Consider the following 22514-nt stretch of genomic DNA (forward strand, 5'->3'; position numbering starts at 1 on the left):
CACAACCACAGTGGCCTCCAGTGTTCTGCTCCATCAGGTGTCGCTGCTGGACCCCACAAAGACTTGATTTGTGCAGCTCTCAAGGAACTCTGGTACAAAAAAAGCTTTTTTTTCCAAAAATCCTCATTTGCAGTAATGAGATTGTTGCTGCTTTGTGATTAGTGAAATCTGCCTGAATCGTGTACATCAGAGCATTTTAATTTAACATGGTTTGTTCGAATTACAAATTACAGTGGATATTAGCGGATGATATCTGGGCAATCTTTCATCGTGAAGGCTGCAATATTACAAAACAGCAAACAGTAGTTGGCAGTTGGTGCGTAATGCTCCACTCTGTCACCTCCACACCATCTTTATCCATATTGGCCAACCCAAGACCTTCACCCGCATTTAACACAGTCAGTTCCACTTCGATGCAAAAGTCACTTTTCTTACTGCCATACTATTAAATTTGCAGATGAGACAGCAATAACAGGGCTCATAACAAACTGAACAGTCTGCTGATTGAAGCAAAACCAACAATCAATGTAATACACTTTCTTCCATTACATGGTATCAGCTCTACTTTAGGAGGGGGGGCGGTGTTACATTGGATAGTGTCATGACAACAGAGTCAGCAATAAAGTCAAAGTTCAAGGTAAATCAACTTTGTCAGACTCATCACAGGTTGCAGCCCTATATATGGCCTTTAACGTTCACCCAAAGTAAAAGATTAAGTAGCCTTAATTTATTTTAGCTCCTTAAATTGACCACTTCAGCCAATATGCTTCAAAATACGCAACTTTTACTTTGATTGTCAGCTCGACTTCCTTGTTCAATTTTCATTGTACAAGTTGGATAATGGACCAAACTAAGACTTTGGTGTGCTTAGCTGGATTGCAGGTCTTCATTCAGTGCAACAATAAGACAGGAAAAGTGTTAACAACGTTTAGGCAGCAATGGCTATCGAGGAACGAGTTAACATCAACATACATTAGTACACGCAGGATGATGAAATTAGGAAATACCCCCTAAATTGACACTTTCATTATACAACACAAACAACTGCAGATGAATTATATTTCATGCTCAGACCCACTGTCACCTTTGCACTACTGCCATCAGGACACAAGTTCCAATTAATAGAGCAGTAAGGACAAACAAAACATTTATCCTAATCTCCATAGGACTGGTTACCAGTGAACTCTAAATTGACACTTTCAAATCCCAACTACGAATGTGTGTGTCCAGTCAAATTATGTGAAGTGAGACTGATGTTGTTCCTGTCTCGTGGAGCTTCCATGAAGCACTGTTGCACTGATGTCTTTTTTTGTTGCACTGCATTGTTGATGACTGTAAAAAGTCTTTTGTCCTAACGGACAAAAGAAAAAAACAGGATTCACTCAGTCATTCATTCATTCAGGAAAACACTCCCTTACCATCACTTGAAGCAAGGCCACCAGGTAAAATCCGTTTGACGTAGACTCCAAACTCCTCTCCAGTCACCTCCTTTACTCCACCTATCACTTTGATTCCTGTCAGGAAACAGAAGGAAAATCACATTATATTTTTCAAAGGCCTTTTGAAATCAATCAAACCTCATAGGAATGGAAGATATTTCCAAATAAACACTATTAGAAACTCAAAACCATTGATGATGAAGTCAGTGTGCCTAATACCCTGCAACAGGTACGTTTGTGACTTTTCATTGTTAATGGATTTTTAAAAATAAAATACACACAAATAAACTGAAACATGCACCCTAATAATCTCAGCACATTGAAGCTGATTAGCTAAACTGATTTTAAATCAGGTTTATAATCTGCATCTGCAAGTACTGCATCCCTACTAACTGGCTGCATCTACTTTTAATCTCCATGAAATAAAATGAAACCAATGACCTGTGTGTTCATTGTTTTACCTCTAGGTTTTCAAATTCAATTTTACTTAAATTAAGGGTGGCAATGCATGAACTCTTTCATATCATATTTTATGGATCTTATGTTGTTAATTACACACTATATACAACTACTAATATACTGTTATACGACTAACAAGACAGATGTAAAAGTGCCAGTAACAGAAATAACAAAAACACATGACATACAGTAATTTACAAGCATGGTGTCAAATGCATAAAACAGACAAATACATTTGCTAAAATGAAAGCAAAAATCTGAATAGTGATTTAAAAGATGATACAAATTTTGCATGGTTTTCAAAAGCCTTAAGAAACAGTGGTACTACACAAGACTCTGTAATGACAAACTGTAATGAGTTCATCATTTGGCTAAAATATTTTACTTATTTTTTAAGTCTAAGTGATTAGAGGAAGAAGAGATTAGGAGAGCATGAGTTGGGAAATGACTTTGCAGATCTACTTTCCACTTCAACTAGGAAATTAACAAGAAAAAAGCTGTTTAACTCCCTTTAAAAATGGCTACCAAGACTTTTTATATTGCTGTAATGCTCTTTGTTGGTGTTGGTTTATGTGATAAAAGTTTTATTTTGGAAGCGGTTTTGCTATGGAAGTGAATGGAGAGATAGAGAATAAATATGTATGAATCCAGTATTGTGGATTAGCAGCTCAGAGAGCGCAGACCAACTAATGGGGATGTTTCACCACCATGTGGACTCTGATAACACCAAAGTAATCAACACTCTACCAAAGTTCACTTTTGCTTTAAAGCTAAAAAATACATTAACAATGACTCATAGTCCCGTCAGAGGCACATCACAAAACCTGATCAAAAAAAGCATTCGGTGTAATTGGACTGGATTTGTGTGGAGCTTTTCTATCTTACCAACCACTCAAAGCACTTTACAATGTTTGCCTCACATTCACACACACTCACACACTGATGGTAGAGGCTATCATGCAAGGTGCCAAGCTGCCCATCAGGGGTTCAGTGTCTTCCTCAAGGCCACTTCAACAAACTCTTTGCCTTTGGGGATTGAACCAGGAAGCAGGCACACTGTGATAAATGTAAAGCTGTGCCAACTAATTATTTCCACATAACTGGTTGCAATTGCTTTTCTATGTTAGCTCACTTTTCTAGTCTCACTAATTCACTGAATGTGAAAATCTTAGTTGGCATCGTAATTTAGCCAATTAAAAATAATTAGTTTGCACTACATGTGTCTCACGCTCATTCAACTACAAGTTGTTGATTGGGAATGCCCACTAAAAAAAAAGGCATTGCAACCAGTTACCTAAGAATTGTTCACTGGTGCCTCTAGCACATAAGTCTTAATTAGATCAGAAAATAAGAAATACTTGTCAGTCCAAATAATACAATACAACAATTAATTTTGTTGTTTTACATACCCAGTGTATTTATCAAATACAAGTCAGTGCATTTTACATAAACAACAGCTGCCAACACATAACAAGAAAACACATTTTAAAGTAGCATGTATCAGTAGGTTCATTAATACAAATGTTTCTTTGTGTTACGTCTTAAACCTGGGACAGATAAAATAAAATGTGGCAATATCTCAGTTGAGAGTAAAGCTGATGAATACAGTACAGGCCAAAAGTTTGGACACACCTTCTCATTCAATGTGTTTTCTTTATTTTCATGACTATTTACATTGTAGATTCTCACTGAAGGAATCAAAACTATGAATGAACACATGTGGAGTTATGTACTTAACAAAAAAAGGTGAAATAACTAAAAACATGTTTTATATTCTAGTTTCTTCAAAATAGCCACCCTTTGCTTTGATTACTGCTTTGCACACTCTTGGCATTCTCTCGATGAGCTTCAAGAGGTAGTCACCTGAAATGGTTTTCCAACAGTCTTGAAGGAGTTCCCAGAGGTGTTTAGCACTTGTTGGCCCCTTTGCCTTCACTCTGCGGTCCAGCTCACCCCAAACCATCTGGATTGGGTTCAGGTCCGGTGACTGTGGAGGCCAGGTCATCTGCCGCAGCACTCCATCACTCTCCTTCTTGGTCAAATAGCCCTTACACAGCCTGGAGGTGTGTTTGGGGTCATTGTCCTGTTGAAAAATAAATGATCGTCCAACTAAACGCAAACCGGATGGGATGGCATGTCGCTGCAGGATGCTGTGGTAGCCATGCTGGTTCAGTGTGCCTTCAATTTTGAATAAATCCCCAACAGTGTCACCAGTAAAACACCCCCACACCATCACACCTCCTCCTCCATGCTTCACAGTGGGAACCAGGCATGTGGAATCCATCCGTTCACCTTTTCTGCGTCTCACAAAGACACGGCGGTTGGAACCAAAGATCTCAAATGTGGACTCATCAGACCAAAGCACAGATTTCCACTGGTCTAATGTCCATTCCTTGTGTTTCTTGGCCCAAACAAATCTCTTCTGCTTGTTGCCTCTCCTTAGCAGTGGTTTCCTAGCAGCTATTTGACCATGAAGGCCTGATTGGCGCAGTCTCCTCTTAACAGTTGTTCTAGAGATGGGTCTGCTGCTAGAACTCTGTGTGGCATTTATCTGGTCTCTGATCTGAGCTGCTGTTAACTTGCGATTTCTGAGGCTGGTGACTCGGATGAACTTGTCCTCAGAAGCAGAGGTGACTCTTGGTCTTCCTTTCCTGGGTCGGTCCTCATGTGTGCCAGTTTCGTTGTAGCGCTTGATGGCTTTTGCGACTCCATTTGGGGACACATTTAAAGTTTTTGCAATTTTCCGGACTGACTGAGCTTCATTTCTTAAAGTAATGATGGCCACTCGTTTTTCTTTAGTTAGCTGATTGGTTCTTGCCATAATATGAATTTTAACAGTTGTCCAATAGGGCTGTCGGCTGTGTAGCAACCTGACTTCTGCACAACACAACTGATGGTCCCAACCCCATTGATAAAGCAAGAAATTCCACTAATTAACCCTGATAAGGCACACCTGTGAAGTGAAAACCATTTCAGGTGACTACCTCTTGAAGCTCATGGAGAGAATGCCAAGAATGTGCAAAGCAGTAATCAGAGCAAAGGGTGGCTATTTTGAAGAAACTAGAATATAAAACATGTTTTCAGTTATTTCACCTTTTTTTGTTAAGTACATAACTCCACATGTGTTCATTCATAGTTTTGATTCCTTCAGTGAGAATCTACAATGTAAATAGTCATGAAAATAAAGAAAACGCATTGAATGAGAAGGTGTGTCCAAACTTTTGGCCTGTACTGTAAGACAATCAGGTCCAAACAGGATGAAAGGACGTGCAGTGACGACACAGCATCAAAGAAGTCTCTGGCCCTTCAGCTTGGCCCGCCCTGATGGACATGACAGAAGAACAAACCAATGATTTACAACTGTGGTCTAACCATGGAAAATGAAATAGCCAGCACTAAATGTTAAGTAAATTTAACTGAACTACACATCAGATTAGGTTATGCCAGTTTATGTTGATATTGAGCACAACCTTGTGCAAAAGGGAGCCACTACAGCAAAATTCCATGGCCAACCACTGTCATGTGGTGAAATGTCTCCCTGCCACACCGTGACAGACATGTGACATCACTTTAAAGTGAACATTAAGTTACCCCTAATGTTTAACATGAATCAGCCACGCTCCTGGTGCTACTATTTCAAAATGTTAACATGACGTATACCTTTACAGCTATTCATACCAGTACATGAGGGTTGCTACAGTATATTTTGAGTCAAGTGTTCATTAGCTAAAGCCCTACACGCACAGGATTTGTGTGGGGACTTCATATACCTGACGAAGTGCCTCCTGACCTCCTGCGTTTTGTGCAGGGCACTCATATGAGATCTAGTAAAATCTGGGATTTGCTTAAATTATCCAGTGCCCCGATGCGGCCAGTTGCATGAAGCATTTAACATTAACATTTTCCTGAAAAAAATGTGCTCAAGGTTTTCTTTATTGTGCAATTCTTCACTCTGAGTTTTGTCAGAGTGAGGTAGGCGTTGACTGGTACTTATGGTCCTACTGGTACTTATTAGCACTAACTTTCTTTTAGTTTCACTTTAGCTTTCATTTCAATGAGTGAAAAATACTATAAAAAATAAAGATTTTTTTTGGCTATATAAAATTAGACTCCTCTATTTGAATGCAGAAAACAGTTGAATATACACCAGACTAAAAATATTATACCATCAAAGAAATATAAGCTAGCATTGACTTGCTAGCTATTGGCTGCATTCAAAATTAGAGCCATCAGTCAACAGCTGCCATACTTCTTTTGAAATTGAAGCTAACGTTATCCTAACATTAGTTAGCAAACATGAACTTTGTTTCTTACCAGAAAGGTCTGGGACAAGGCAAAACAGAAGTCATGTTGAACAGTAGCGGTCAGGTCGGTGGTCGGTCGGCGTGGTCCCTGTGTTAGCTGGTTCCATGTGGTTGTATGGCTTAGCTTGGGCAAGCCTTGTTGTTGTTGTTGGGTTATTTATTTTAGCCCTCCCACCATTTCATTAGTGGGAGTTTTTAAGTGTGTAGGAGTTCAGTCTATTGAAGATGTTGCGCTTACTACTTAAAATACAGAGTTGAGTCGACCTCTAGGTCACCGTCACACTGTTCCATGTCAGCATCACTGCTCCAGGAGAGAGATGGCCAACTCCAAATAGAACATATGCTAATTATGGTGCATAAATGCATGATAATTACTTTGTACAGATGGCATTTAGAACATTGTGATCTCAAGAGACTGAAGGGAATGTCATTGGTCAGCAAGAGCCATTAGAAAGGCGTATTGCTGAGGAGTGGGAAGGTGATAACTGAGTCCTAAAGTAGGGTGATATTTACTGATTTCAAGAGGCAGAAATTTGTTTAGTTATCAGGCTTATAGTATTTGTATCAATGGCAATACCATTCAATAATAAAAATCCATTAACCCTTCTTAACCTCTGCAAATACACTCGATTTTGTTTAAAAAATCATAAAATTATCACAAAATTAAACAAAATTTGAAAAAATGCAAGAAAATTACAAAAAAGAACAGAAAATTACCCCAAAATGTAAGATTTACCAGAAGATTACCACCAAAATAGCTAAATAAATAAATAGTTTAAAAAAAGGTTTTAAAAATTTTAGTTTAGAACATTTTAAAAAATTCCCAAAAAACAATATATATGTTAGTTATTTGTCATGCATTATATATTTTATAATTAAATTAACCTAAGATTATCAATCAATTTGCAAATATAAATAAAATAATAATAAATAATAAAACAAAATAAAGTGAGTTTTGTTCAGTACATCAATGCATCTTGATCACAGCAGTAACTGCTACAATATATCATGTCAGAATGATGAAATGACTGTGGGTCTATGACTGTATGAAATGTGTAGTCATAGCAAAGAAATCCAGTGTGCCGGCTGGAGTGAAGCCAAGCCGGCACACTGCCGTGTTTATCCATGAGATCAAGCCCTCTTTAGCTTAAGGCAGCCATGCGCCTGTTACCAGGCAGACAAAATGGTAACACTAATTGGGTCTGGAGCGAAGGGGGCGCGTGTTAATTATCTCCTGTTGGAGGGATGGGGATATGAAGTGCCTCTTCTCTTTCTCTTACCATCTCCTTCCCTTTCTCTCTCTTCTCTAAGGAACACGGCCTTCTTCTTCTCTGCTGCCCCAAAGCACTCTCCTTCTCCCGCTGACTACCATTAACAATCTTTTAATGTGAAAGCAACTTTACAGAATATTAAAGGCACGGTTTTCTCTTTGTTCAGTCTCAAATCTTGTTTTCCAAATCCTTATTTGCTGCTCTTGATGCTTCAAGGGCATGTTTGCCTCCCAAGGATTGAATATAATTTGTGAGACAACACTTTGTTAAGACCTTGCAAAGATCATAGAACTCACTCTGATGAAAAAAAGCACACTGTCTGCTGAATTAGGCTTTATAATTCCCAAGATAATACAAGATTTAAAAAAGAAACATGCTTGTTGAAGTAAGCAGAGCTTTATCTGGACATCTGAGGACTGGAAATCTGCTTCTTTCAGACCAGATTCAACTAAAATGTCATCAACATGAGGATGGTTTTCACAGTAAACACATCCTCCCGCCCACATGCTGAGGTGGCACAGCATTCAGTTGCAATAACAAAGAGAGATTAGCATGTGCCTCTGCTGGTATAGAACCATGAGATAATTTACTATAGTTTAATCAGCCATTACTCATGCTGCTATTGTTGCTTTACAGATATATATGTAGCTCTGTTGGTTTAATGTGTAGATACAAGTGGTACAGTGTGGAAACTAACATGTGCTGTCTGTGGACGACTAAGCTGCTTTGCTTCTCAACTGTATGCTGGTTTTAATACTCCAAGTTCACACACACACACACACGTGCGCACACACACACACACACACACACACACACACACACACACACACACACACTCACACCTTTTCCTCTCTTGCTTATATGCTATGCCTTTTAGTGCTACCTTTATTACTTCCGTACTTTATCTCCCTGCACCAGGAGCTACTTTTTAAGGATTTTCTGTATGCTGTACCTTTACCTTGATGATAGCTTTTTTGCTCTGTGGGCAGTTATCCCATTTTAAGATGAAAGTGGGAAAGTGCATGCACTATAATGGTGTGTATAAAAGCAGTACATTAAACCTTGTGTATTTGCATTTTCTTTAGTATTTTTTGAAGACAGGAATTTTACTTTTACTTAAGCGTCTTTAGACTAAGTGAAGTATTGTACTTGATTACATTGGACAACACATTTTCTACAGAGCACAGAGTATATCTACAAGCACTGTCTCCAAATACATCTGCATCAAACCTGCACTATTAGGTAACAGTAACATTACATTTTCAAATTCATCCATGAGAGTAGCCTGTTGGCATTAGCCAAAAAGCCATCTATCCAGCTGTGATATCACTGGTTTATGTTATCCTGGCTGTTGTTAAAGGGAAAGTTCACCCACTGTGAAAAATTTGGCATTTTTTCACTTAGCTGTTAGCCCCAAGCTGTTTTGTAGGACGGCAGTGGTGTTATCTTCCTCTCACTGATTGTTCCTCTCATTTTTTAGAATGTTAGCTGGGGGGAAGTCCACTTCAGTGGCTGGAGGGTAACAGCTGAGATGAAGATAGCACCACTACTGTCCTACATAGGGGGAAGTGAAATAAATTTTTCCAAAATGGGTAAACAATCACTTTATGATAGTTTGGTACCTACTAGCTTGCTGAGTATCTAATAGCAAACCACCAATATAGCAGCATATTTTTTTAATAGGGACATGATTTTCAGAATCGTACTTTTAGAATGCCCAATATAGTCTATAAAATCTTAAAGATCACTTACTGAATGGTATGTGAAACATCATATATTTTCATAGTAGCTGACTCAGTAACTTTGGGACACTCTGAGTACATTTTAAATGTTTCATTTTAATTTCAATAGATGCTACTTCTACATAAATAAAGTGTCAGCTGTTTCCACTCCTGTGTTTTGTTTGTATTCAGGCATATAGGTTGCTGGTCTCTTACATACAAGCCATACCAGCATGGTTGCACATGTTGATGTTAGGTAAGGATAAAAACAACAGCAGCTCCCTGCATTCCCACCGAGCTGAGTTAAATGGGTTGGGGCTTTGCTATGTGACCCACTTCCCCTCCCAGACAAACACACACACTGATACTGAGAAGGGATACCCACTCTGAGCTGCTCACAGCACAGAAAATCCCTTTAAAAGTAGGGCTTATCATCTTTTGAGTTATTCAAACATGCTGCGTTGACAGATAGTGGAGAATGATACCAAGTGGGGTTGTATGTTTTTGCATAATAAATAATTGAACTCTTTAAATGCCTATTGATACACAATCATGCTTAGAGTTACATGCCCACTTATAATTTGATCTCGACCCAGTGTAAACGCCATTATCCGATTATCTTAATCAGTGTTAAGTTAGAAGTGGAGTAAGCCTAACCCTGTTAACACAACAGGTTAGTGATCATTCTTTCCAAAGGTCAATGTAAACACTTTAGTGACATTCTTGTGTGTTGTTTTGTTTTCAACCTGTGCATGTCAAGCATCTGGTGTCACTTTTACTCCAGATCATGTGGACTGACAACATGGAGTAGGACTGACAACAAGAGAAGAAATTACAATCACTAACCTACTTACATCCTATTCTGAGGGAAAAAACATGCTTGGTAACACTGTAATCTAATGATAATGAGCTGAATCATGATCACAAGGAAGTGTGATTATGCTGCAATCTTGATATAACAGGATTAACAAATTTATGAGCAAATGTAACTGCTCTCATCTATCCTATACTGCTGTGATTAGTGCTGCACTGATTATTAAATGAATCTACACAAACCGGGTTATTAGAGATATTGCATTTCTTTGAACCATGCAAAAGCTGCAGGGAAAATATTCACTTAAAAGTAACTGCCTTAATCCACTCAAATTGTTAAATAAACAAAATTTGACTTTGATGATGTGTAGCAGAATTTAAATAGCCCAAAATGACTTAGAAAATGTTCACTATTTAAAAAAAAATTAACTATTTTCTTGTAAACCTCAACAGAAAATCCAAGGAGAACAGGACACACTGTTGGATTTACTGGTGACCTATAGGAAGTTCAGTGCGCAAACACCACAGCGATGAGCACTTAGCACCACAGAAAATAAAACAAAACATGAAATACATGACAAGCTGCATCCTATTTGGCTTTGTGAAACCAAACACAAACGCCCAACACAACTTACTGGTTACTTAAATCAATGTTTCCTGTTCCCATCACATAACTGTCAACTCATTTATTTTTTTCACACAGAAATTTATCCAAAATTCCACAAAACAGGCTCATCAAAGTTATCATTATTGCAACTTTGAGATCAAAAGATACAGACAATGAAAAACAGCCAATTAGGAAGAGTGAGGTTCATTAATGACTTCACTAATCAGCAGGAAACTTCCCTGTGTCTAATCTTAACATGGTTTCAGAAGCAACATTATCAAAAAACAGCCTTAAATGAAACTTGAACGAGTCATTATATTTCCAACAAAACAGCCAACAAGAAAAGCAGGAGGTGGTTACATGATACCATCCATCCACAGAGTGGGTCCGCTCTATTAGAGCACTGGTGGCTGCCTGCAGTGGAGTGGGAGGGCGGAGAGTGCATGCTATTTAAAATATGTCGGATTAAGATACACTGAATGTCCCAGTGACTTTCCTCAGTAAGAGCAGGAGTGTTGCCATTCATTCCACATGGACCACGAAAAAAAAAAAAAAAAGTAGAGCAGCAGTCTAGTGCAGCAGCGTGAAAGCATTATCTTGTCTCATTTTCATTCAAGAATTCTAAAACAGACCAGCTTAGACCTCCTGACACACAGAAACTCAGAAATGTAGTTTCGTTTTTATTGAAGTGAGTCCATAAATGACTCAACAAAGTATGATAATAATAATCCTTACAGCCAGTAGGTGATTTGAGCATAATGATCAAAATGCACCCCTTGTTAGCCTGCCATCCCCCTCTCCATGCCCCAGTAACAGAGAGAGTGCAGGGGCAGGGGGGTTGTTTAGTTGAATAAGTTAGTCTAGTCTGCCTGACTCGTTGATCCTTTATCTGACTGAGGTTTGTACAAGTTAGACCACAGCTCTGGAATATCAGCAGCCTCACTGTGCTGTGTGTTGATAAATCCATGACGCTGTCCGTGGTGCTGAAGCAGCCGACGGATTTATAATTGTGCCTTTTTCTCTCAGTCCAGCCCGTCTGTCAGTTTCATCTTGAATATTCTCTAAAATATATACTATAAAAACTCAATTCTATACTATATCATGGCCGATACACTCTATGGAGTAGAGTCACCTTCATGATCAAAGCTACAAATAGCAAAATAGAGTCATGGAAGAGCGGGAGAATCATAAAAACACACTGCTCCCTGTGGTGTTCCTATGATATTCCGTTTATATTTCTATAATAATTCAGTAGCATTTGTGCTTCTGAAAATACACCCCAGGCCAAGCCACCTCTTTGACAAAATATGTTAGGGGAGACATGACTACAGATCAGTAAAGATGTTTGGGTAACGAGGGAGCGGAGCGGGTCATGTAACTGGGGAAATTAACCTTCAACCATTGTTGAAGTTAGTTTTTATGATTTTAGCTTCTTTACAATTATTAAGTGTCTTAATGGGTGTTTAGATATTTATATTTCTTGCTATTCTGCATCCTAATACTAATTTCAATTATATTTTAAAATACTATTTAATATGGCCTGATACTATTTTATTGTGCAACTCAAAACTAGGGCTGAATGATTCTTGCTAAAAATCTAAGAACTGAGATCACGATTCTATCACATGATTCTCACATTTTCAATAAAAATGTTTATCACAATCTTACATGCTCAAGTAAAAAATATGTGTCTGAGAGTATGCGGGTTTTAATTCAAACCAAAGTTTACACCAGGTGACTTAAGGTGCCTAGCACACCTTCAACCAAAGAACAAGAACCAATAAATCAAATCACTTGCAATAGTCTTTGTTTGGAACAAAAATCTGCATTCTCTCCTCTATGGCACATGCTTTGAAAATTCCCCCTCAACAAGATGCTCACTCCTGAATCCAACAAGGCATCACTGACGTCAGTGTGACTTTAGGATCAGCAGATATTAAGAAACAACTCAATGTGACTTTGGGATCAAGAGACAAAAATCCAATCAAGAAGAGGGTGGGGCTTAAATGACACCACCTATAATAGTAAACTGTCTCCCACGTCAGACAAACCATCACCTATGTCAGTGTGACACTTCAATCGCTACTGACCTGAAGTGCCCTGCCCATTTTTCACTATTGTCTTTGTATTTCTGGTTCCTGGATTTCATAGCTAGCGTGGATGAATCCCAGATCAAATTAACTATGCATATATGGACAAAATTGAGTCCTTGTAATACATTTAAATGTAGAGAGAAAAAAATGTTAACATATAATACCATTGGAGCGTTCCATTGAACTTGGAAGTACGTTAAATCCAAGTTTCTTCATGGAAAATTGCAAAGGAACCCCAGTTAAGTCAGAACAAGTTGGAATTATGGAGAAAAAATCTTTGAGTTTTCTAAAATCCCCACATATGATATCACAGCAAAATGGGAGACAACACCATGAATGATAAACAGACTTTTTCTCTAATTACATTTTTATTTCAAAACATCTTCAGCAGTGTGTTATTTAAATTTGATGAACAGACAAAGCACCTGCAGTGAAGATGACTAACTGTAGCTAGTCTAGCTAACGTTAGTGGCTGTTGTTAGTGAATTACTGGCTTTCAATCGACAGATCAGTGCTTTTCTATTTTCTCATGTCAGTTGCAGTGGAACATGTTCAGTATGGAATTGCGAAGTTCCTGCGTGGAAATTGGAATGTTGGAACACTCAATGTACGATCTACTCAAAGTACATTCTAGTCAAGCCGGTCCATGCTCATGGAATAACTTACCCAGACCATTCTCACAGTCTGTAAACTCCATGGAATGAACAGCTCGGTCTACTCCGTACGGGCCCATCAGTGTCCTGGTGGGAGGGATGGAGGGATGACAGGCGTGGGGAGGAAAGAGGGACAGGGAGAAAGAGGAGAGAAGAAAGGAGAAAATAAGTGAATCACAAACTTCAAGATTTACTGTGCAATAATTTCATTTACAAGATTCTGATTGATGCTGTCTGTGTGGGTGCCTCAATTATTTTCTGTTCAAGGAGTCTGTAACGCTTGGCAGTTAGAATACAGTGTGAAACCAGTTTTGCTACTTAAAGTGAAAATGAAACAAAGGATGAGTCTGCATGACTGAATTCAAAGTTAACTGAGGTTTAGGCAAATTCATGGCGTATCAGCACTATTTTCAGGAGCTTCAAACACCTTGTTGTGATCCAAAACCTCTGGTACATCACCACCTGTATCACCTGTATCACCATATCAATGGTAACTTATCCACATGCATTCACAGAATTAATAATAGACCCACAGCATCTGTCATCTGGTTTTACAGCAGCACAGCGGCAACTGTCAAGATGTATCTTAATCTCTCTGGATGTTCCATCTTTCAGCATTTTTCAAAAATAGCAATATAGTTTGACACGGTAATGCCACCACTGGTTAAACAGTCATGGTCATCATCCAGTGCCCTGCTTTTAAAGCAACCAAAAAATTATAACATGGGAGAAGATGGATCTCCAAATTATGGAGTTCATTTCAAACACCCAAATTTTTGGTCATATCCAGATTGTATCCAGATTGATTTTAGAAAGTCTGGACAGACAAAAACCAAATCAAATGTGATTGCCACTCATGCGTCTCAGTCTGGACGCTCTGGACACTCAACTCGTATTTCAAACTGTCACATCACTTGCAACTCGACACACAATGATGATGTCAAATCCAGAGTGACAGAAGTGCATCAGAGCGTCTAAAGCTTCCACGTTGGAAAGCCGTGTCACCAGCGTACATAGTTATTGATGCCCAATGTTGTTACCATTGCAACCTGTGCTGATAGGTTAGTGATGTCTGGAGACACAAATCTGATCTGATCACTTGCGAAAACAGCGCAGACAGTATTTCTAAAAGATCTGATTTGAGAAACAAATCTGATTTGCTTGCAATGTGAACAAGGCCTTAGGATGCATCTGAAATTAGAACTGAACTGAAATTAGATCTGAATACTACTAACTCCAGTGCAGGCTGGGAACAGCAATGAAAAATAATGTAGGTGTAACAGGTCCCAAGTGTGGTCCCTGATGTTGATCATCTGGAAAACGTTCTAAGCAGCAGCAAGTGAATACAGCGTGTTGTTCCTTTTCAGCAGCAGTTTGCTTTATGAGTCAGGGTGTGTGTAGTCAGTTTGGCCTCTCCAAGCAGTCACTCACATACAAGCTTCATGACAATTGGGTCTGGACATACTCTAACTGGACCATTTTTATTTAGCCTAACAGCACATAATCTACTAATGTAACCAATACACATCTAATCTCACATCAGCAGTAAATGGTTCCATTGCTATATGGGTTAAACATTGTTCTTTAAATCTAAAACTGACTATGAAAAGAAACAAGGATTTACCTATTGCATGGTAAAATAAAAACAGATGTTCTATCTCCTCTTGGCTCAACTCTTCTCCATGCAAAGTAGCTATTAGCTCAAGAAGAAACTGAAAGTAATTGTATGTTGTTGCAAAAGCTTGCAACTTTTTGAAGGATTACTAGGTCCTCTATGGGTTGAGAAAGTTCTTTACCCTTTCAAAACTGATTTGATGGACCCAGAAGTGCTTTGTCATCAAGCTAATGCCATTCAGTCTCCAAATGTTTTGGATAGACCTCTATACTACAGTGCATTCATTTCTGCAATTGCGTGGACCAGTTTTCATCCTTTTGGTAATTTTTGGCTAGATGGTCTTTGGTAAAAGGTGAAGATTGAGTGAACCCCTCTGGGGAGACTGTATTTGTCTGACAGTATTTGTTATTACTTCCTCAGCGTTGTCATAAAAGTAGATCTACGCCTCCAGATCCAGCATTTTGGGAGAAAAGCTGATCCTGTGAATGTGTACGGTCTAAACAAAAAGAGCATTCCAAAACACTGAGGTAAAAATAGACAAGCCAGGATGGGAAAATATATTCAGTATGCAAGCATGTTATTAGAGTTTTGATGCATCTGTCTGCTGCTGCCACCTCAGACATCAATCCATCCAAGACTGAAGCATCTATCCTTAAAAACACTCTTACAAGCTTTCTGACAGGTTTCAGCTCCCCCATAAATTAGTTCAACATACCTAAAAATATTTTTGCCAATAAAATATTGGCTTTATAGCTGGCAAGCTGAAGTTTAGCCTTCAGGTTCTGGGAGAAAGACAGGCAAATAACATGGATTTGTAGAGAAGAAACATCATGATTAGTCTAAATCAGTGATTCCTGTAATTTTTTATCCTAGCAACAACCCGACAAATACTTTGTGTGGTGAAATGTTGTCAAAAAAGTAGTTAAGCTGTCACTTATATCATTACAGTGAATTCTATTTTAGTTAGAAAACAGTCTTACAGTCAACATGTTCTCTCTCTCTCTCTCTCTCTCTCTCTCTCTCTCTCTCTCTCTCTCTCTCTCTCTCTCTCTCTCTGTTATACAGTCAGTCACTTGTAACGCTGAGTGATGTGTCAGCATCTTTTCGGAGGCTTCACAATTTAGCACAAAAATAACCTTGCGGCACTTCCGTTTTCTGTCAAAATAAGAGAGTTAGCTAACATTAGAAAAAAGGGTGTACCGTAATCTTAAATCGACCGACTAATTTTTATTTTGACAGAAACTGAAGTGTCAGAGGGAACGACTCGCAGCACGAGCGGTTTGCACTATGTTTGCATGCACAGATATGTTTACCTTATGCCTTACAGTACTTTTGTACTAAAAAATATGTTGGACAGAACTGTCATCACAATAATGGCCTGGTGCAGGTCTGTGTAAAAATAAATAAAGGCCTGCAGCGAATAGCCGCCTGGTTCTTTTAAACGCTTGGGGTCCAAGTTAATTTTGCGTATTAAACGCCCGGGCGATTAATTGGGGAAATACGGTATGTTGTTTCTAAGCAGCACATCAGTTGCTCTTGATTTTAAAAGTTTGTCAGTTAGCTAAGAAGGCTTCTACTACTCTTCAGTCATTGATTTTATGCATTGCATCAGGATCACTGGTTGTTTATTGTACCTGATGAATGTAAAAATCATGCTCAACATTGCATGATAGCAACATTTGATGTGTCGCTGAGAGAAGAATGCACTGATGCAGCCTTCCAACAGCCCAGCTGTCTCCATGCCAGGACTCACCAGTAGGTCAGGAGCCATAGTTTGAAATCACTGACCATGACATTTGCCAATAAGTCACTTGCGATCTTGAGTAATGTGTCATAAATTGTCTGGAGGCCACACAATATAGCACAAACCAACAGGTTAGCTAAGTAAATATTACATGGGGAAAATACTGATACGAAAAAATGAGCTTTGGTGTTGTTTTTGCCATGCACACACTGAATACACTGCAAGTAAGCAGAGGTTAAATACAATACATCTTGGACTGGAACAGATACCTTTCCTTTAAAGGTGCAGTATGTAGTTTTGAGAGATAAATGTTAAACTAAAGGAAGTTACACAAAAAATCAAATGCTATATAAAAAATGTATAGTGCTGTTTGTAAAAATTTAAAAATTACTGGATCACTGTTGTGGTTTACAATAGCAAGGGCCGCAATTTTGTTTACACACATTTTCACTGTTTAAAAAAACATCTTTCAGGCTCCTGTTGGAATTATAGTGCTTCAAAAATTATTTTGATTGATTATAAAATGAGATAGAATAATTCAAGCAGCAGGATTGCATGTTTCAGGACTGCATTTTTCTTGCATTTTTTAATCAAGTCCGCACAGTGTAACCAGAAATGAAAATGAAACAGGACAAAATACATATGACAGAAGAATCTCACATTTAAAAATATTTTCATTAGTTTTCTATGGACTGAACTGCCTAAGTGGCCAAAAAAGTTCCTGTTAAAGAAAACCTTATAAATGACATACAAAATGCTACAATTTACCATGACAAGTTGTGTTACAAATGGATTTGGAGCGATATCTGTTTAGAGTTGGAGCCTATAGCCTCTTGAACAGCCTCCCCTGAAGCAGGGAGGACTATCAGTATTTCAGCAGGAGAGGCTTCAGGTTGACACATCATCAGCAACAACAGGACTCTCACACTCTTGTCAGGGAAACAAGAAGCAGGCATGTCGAGGACAAATTGAACTCACAGTCAGCAACCTAAACCACTGACCTCAGGCAATCAGCAGGAGAATCTACTGTTCATTATGTCCAGAAGAATCACGGATCATTATTCATTCATATATTATTGACTAGAGTGACTGACTCATAATTAATGTGATTTATGAGACTTTGTTGGGAGTAACACTCAGCCCATGCTTTCAGTTCATCTGCATTTTCAATTCTGATGTCATCAGAGCTTAATTATACCGAAGGTGAATTAAACCTGCATCTAACCACAGAAAGACAACTTTTGGTTTGTATGTGAATTCTAACAAGATCCACAATGGAAATAACTGTTTTCTCCACTTAATATAAGTGTTATACCATCAGGTCATGAATTGCTTTTCATTGTATAGCTTATGTATCTTTCACTTTCCAAGAGAAAGGGCACAATCAAAGGTTGAGGAAAAATGCTCACATATCTACAACAGTGTATTAGTGAGAAAAAAAAAACAACAGGGGATAATATTCTGAGAAAAAAACTCAGAATTCAGAAGTTATAAATTTATCAGAAAAAACTTGGATATTCTCTGAGATTATGTGGGTAAATTTATGAGAAAACAACAGAAAAATGTAAAAACTAGTTTCTCTTCTCCTGTGGGATTCAGTCAGAAGGAAATCCAGGTGATCTGAGCTCAGAATTACAATATTTTCATCAGCATATGGCCGATTCAGAAGAAAACAATATTGTGATTCTGGGCTTAAAATCCCCAGGATTTCCTTGGAGTTGTGACTTCATAATTGCAGACGTTTTGAGTTTTCTTCTCATAAATTTTTTCATGTAAATTTACTACTTCATATTGGAAATTCTGAGTTTTTTCTCTGAATATTACTCCACTCCTCCCCTGGCTCCATATTTTTTTTTCCTCCCCACAGTGGCACTAACACGCTGTTGCACATATATATGTTCTACTGTATTTAACATGATGGTTACTTTTTTTTTTTTTTTTTTTTTTTTTGCTGTTGAGGTGATTCTTATATTGCTTTCACAGCCAAAACATAGACCAGGGGTGGGCAACCATGTGCCATGGAGGGCCGAGAGGCTGCAGATTTTCTTTCCAATCAACAACTCCACCAGCTGATTTCACTGATTAGTCCCTGCTCTCTGTTTGAAGGTGAGGTAATCAGTGAAATCACCTGGTGGAGTTTTTGGTTGGAAAGAAAATCTGCAGCTTCTCGGCTCTCCATGGCACATGGTTGCCCACCCCTGACATAGACTGTTCTCATGAACCCCCGTAGATCAAACAAGACCAATATTCCCTTGGGCCAAGGGAGAAGCCTGAGCTCCCCTCCCTCCTCAAGTCTTTTCTACAGGGATCATCCCCATCACACACTACATACACTCCATTCAATCAGGACGGTTTGGCACCAACGCCATAAACACAAAGAGGGGCCAAGATTTTCACTTTAATTCTCTTAAAAATCTGTTCTTTTTTTACTCTGTCTAAGCCTAAAAGCCTGATTTCTTTTTTAGTTTTGGTTTCAGCCATACCGAATTAGCATTGCATAATGAGACTGAACATTAAAGGAATAAAACAAGTCTCTGGCAGAATGTCCTGTTGGTCAACATCAGCCATATCCACAAAGATATGGATTTTTTTTGGAAAAGACAGTATTATTATCCATTAAAAAAAAAAAAAAAAAAAAAAAAAAAACTTGGTCCCTAATGGGGCATTTTTGAAAATATCTCTGTACACATGAGAACTGCACTCAAAACTTTTGAGCAGTGTCAAAAGTGGAACACTGCTCAGCTTTTGCTGGGAGGTAACACTCGTCACTGTCTGATTTAGACTCACAAAGTTGTGGGACAAATATTGATAAAGAGAAATGTCAGATGAGTTTGATCACAGCAGTATCTGATCATCTTTTACTTTGTTATTTAAGCTCAAAAAGAAACCACAATCTGGTTGCAAAACAAAACAAAACAAAACAAAAAAACACATATTTGCTTTGTGATGTGTGATGAATTAGCTACTGTTAACTCATTTTGAAGTGAATAGCAGAAGTGGGATAATGTTAACAACTGTTTTGAAATAACTTTTGCTGTATCAGGGATGCAGGCAGGATTCTATCTCATAATATGCACAAAACCACTTAGGCTACCGTCACATACACCACTCACACATACACCACACACACACACACACACACACACACACACACTGTTAGAACCTGAAAATGGTAATACCACATATGTGCATACATGCATCATGCAACATGCATTTCACAAGCCAACAGAAAACCAATCAGCTAAATAATACAGCAGAAACATGACATGCATGAGAAAACTAAACAATGCATTTATGTGAACTTAATGGGGCCACTGACTGTTATAATAGAAAAAGTCTGAAGAAGAAAACGGAAGTACCTCAGACCCAAATACTTGAGAGAAAGGAGAGGAAAGAGGAGGGGTTTGTGCAGAGGATGAAGTACATGGGGAGATTTGTAGGGATGTGAAATAATATCCAATTTTTCAAAACAGGTGAACTATCCCTTTAAGGCAGGTTCAATAGTGGGGGAAGCTCTGGAAAACTTTGAAATAACAACAACAATAATAATACTAAAAACCATTATTGCACCAAAAATTTAATAAATGAAATGAGCAATAAATAAATAAATACAATTTCCACACTATGTCACTAAGCTGTGATCAGAAAGGAAACTCCATTAGGTCGTACTGGCAAACACATGATATCACCAGTACTGATCCAACTTCCACTTGTTGTCCTGTTTAAGTAGCTCAGACACAGTGAGCAGCACTTAACTAGTCAGATAACTGGCAGATAAGATGAACCAACAATGTAGGAAGCAGAATATTGTAGATTGGGGCCGAATATAGTGGACTGCAGGGTGGGGGTGGGTGCTGGATAAAAAAGGATTAATCTGTTAGGGTTGTTTGTGTTTTCCTGTAGCCCAACAATAATTTACAAAAATTACCGAGGATATTTTCTTGAGTCTGTGCAAAGTAATCATTTCAGTCCAATGTTCAGAGCATATAAACATCTGTTTAAGTATGAAGCTGACAAAATACAACCCAATTTAGAGGAATTTCACCAGGATTGGAGAAAAATAATTATTGCAAAGAGGGTAGACTATAGGTTTCCCCTCCTTACTGAGACAGTTGGACCATTAGCACTGGCAGCGACAGAACTGATCTGGGAGAAAAGCCCTAAGCCAGGCAGCTGGTGTATAACCTACATATGGCTGTATGTATGTTAAATGTACATGGCCAACCCGTCGTTGCATCAGCGGGTTGGCCACTCTGTGGAACTGGTGTATCCCTGCAGGCAAAATGGTTTTGTTTAGGTTCACTTTAAAGCATAAACTGTAAAGTAAAATCATTGGGCTAACAGCTTTTAAATCGGCTTCGTGTTTCTTTGAAAAAAAAAAAAAAAAAAAAAAAAACATATTCAAGCCACATGTAAGCGCCTTTTAAAGGTAATGGCAAACCAAAACCAACCACCATCCACCATTACGCACGGCGCATCAACAGACGGAAGATGGATGGATACATGAGCGGGTCTCCATGGCCTCTACCCTACAACCTGCCGTGCCATGGAGGTTCCACAGACAAAATAAATCAAGTAGACTCCACTGATGGCATTCGACTAAAATATGTGGGCCCACATAACACTTTTTCACGCGTTTTCTCCCATTTCTGTCTCGTCTTACATCCACGGGAATGAATTCCGACATCAAACACCACAGAGAGGGATTTCCTATCACCATAAAACGCATAATAAAGTCATCCTCGTGGTTATTGTATTTTAACACAGCCACATGCACATTGCTTCACTGCCTGACGAGGATGTCCGTTTGTGAAACGAGCACTGACGCACGGCTTACCCTCCAAACTAATGATTTATTTTCTAACTTCGGATATTTCGCGTTTTTTCTCGCAGACCTCAAACCTACATCACCGCTCCGGCACCGCCACATCAAGACTCACTAGACAGATACTGAATTAAAAGTAGGCATATCAGTGTCGCGCAGTATTGTACAGCAACAAAACGGCTTCTCCGCCCCGTTCCGCCTGTCATTTTACCTGCTGATGATGACAGCTCCTTTATACATGACAGAGAAGGTTGGCATGTTGACGCGGAGTCCGTGTTCCCCGGTAGGACGGTCGCTCGGAGCTTCCCCAGCCTTCAGCCCTCACGCAGCCACATGATGGGTCTGTTTACAGCCTTTAATTCCACTTCCCAGACCGCTCGTTCCAAAACATCTCCACCTTCACCCACAGATTAAATCTCTTACATAACTAGAGACTCACCAAAAATTAAAAAAGAAAAAAACGGGACCTAGGGTACGACGTAATAGGCCTAAAATGCCTTTGACGCTCGGGGAGTTTTTTTCCCCCTCTCTATCAAGTTTTCTGACGGCGAGAGAGAGGAACTATCCGCCAGCTTGTTCCGCAGTGTGTAGGGGCACGAAGGACGGTCTCACAGCATTTATCTGTTGCTTCAAAGCACAGCTCAAACTGCATGTGCACCACAAATACAAGACACTAAATATGCTCTAAACTACTTTTTGTAGATTATTTTAATTTATTCAGCTGTAGTGTATTCACTTTCCCATGTTTTGCTGTTGCAGAATGCAATTTTAAATAGTTTACTTATTTTTTCATCAGTCTTCACGCAAATACCCTATATCCACTAAGGAAAAACAGAACTTAAGAATTAAACTGCAAATTTGCAACACTCCAAACTGAGCTGACATCCATCCTGATTTCTCTCATAATTCTTGAGCTGTCTCCACAACGTGGCTGTTGTCTATCTGTGGCAAATTCAGCCGGTTGGTTTAG

General features: G+C 38.8%; 1 protein-coding gene across 4 annotated transcripts in view; it reads right to left on the reverse strand.

Moving 5' to 3' along the window:
• LOC115364334 (syntaxin-binding protein 4) overlaps nt 1–22514 on the reverse strand; it is a 78981-nt gene that overhangs the window by 54831 nt on the left and 1636 nt on the right. For 2 of the 4 annotated variants that reach the window (XM_030058862.1, XM_030058859.1), the window contains exons 1-3: nt 21756–22131; nt 13374–13447; nt 1419–1514 (exon numbers count right to left, since the gene is read on the reverse strand). In XM_030058862.1, coding sequence (XP_029914722.1) covers nt 1419–1514; nt 13374–13447; nt 21756–21802 — 217 coding nt within the window. In that variant the 5' untranslated portion in view covers nt 21803–22131. Of the gene's footprint in view, nt 1–1418; nt 1515–13373; nt 13448–21755; nt 22132–22514 lie in introns of those variants that run through there. The other 2 variants (XM_030058861.1, XM_030058860.1) reach the window with 2 other exon arrangements.

This window comes from Myripristis murdjan, chromosome 8 (assembly GCF_902150065.1).
Source record: "Myripristis murdjan chromosome 8, fMyrMur1.1, whole genome shotgun sequence".
NCBI lineage: Eukaryota > Metazoa > Chordata > Actinopteri > Holocentriformes > Holocentridae > Myripristis > Myripristis murdjan.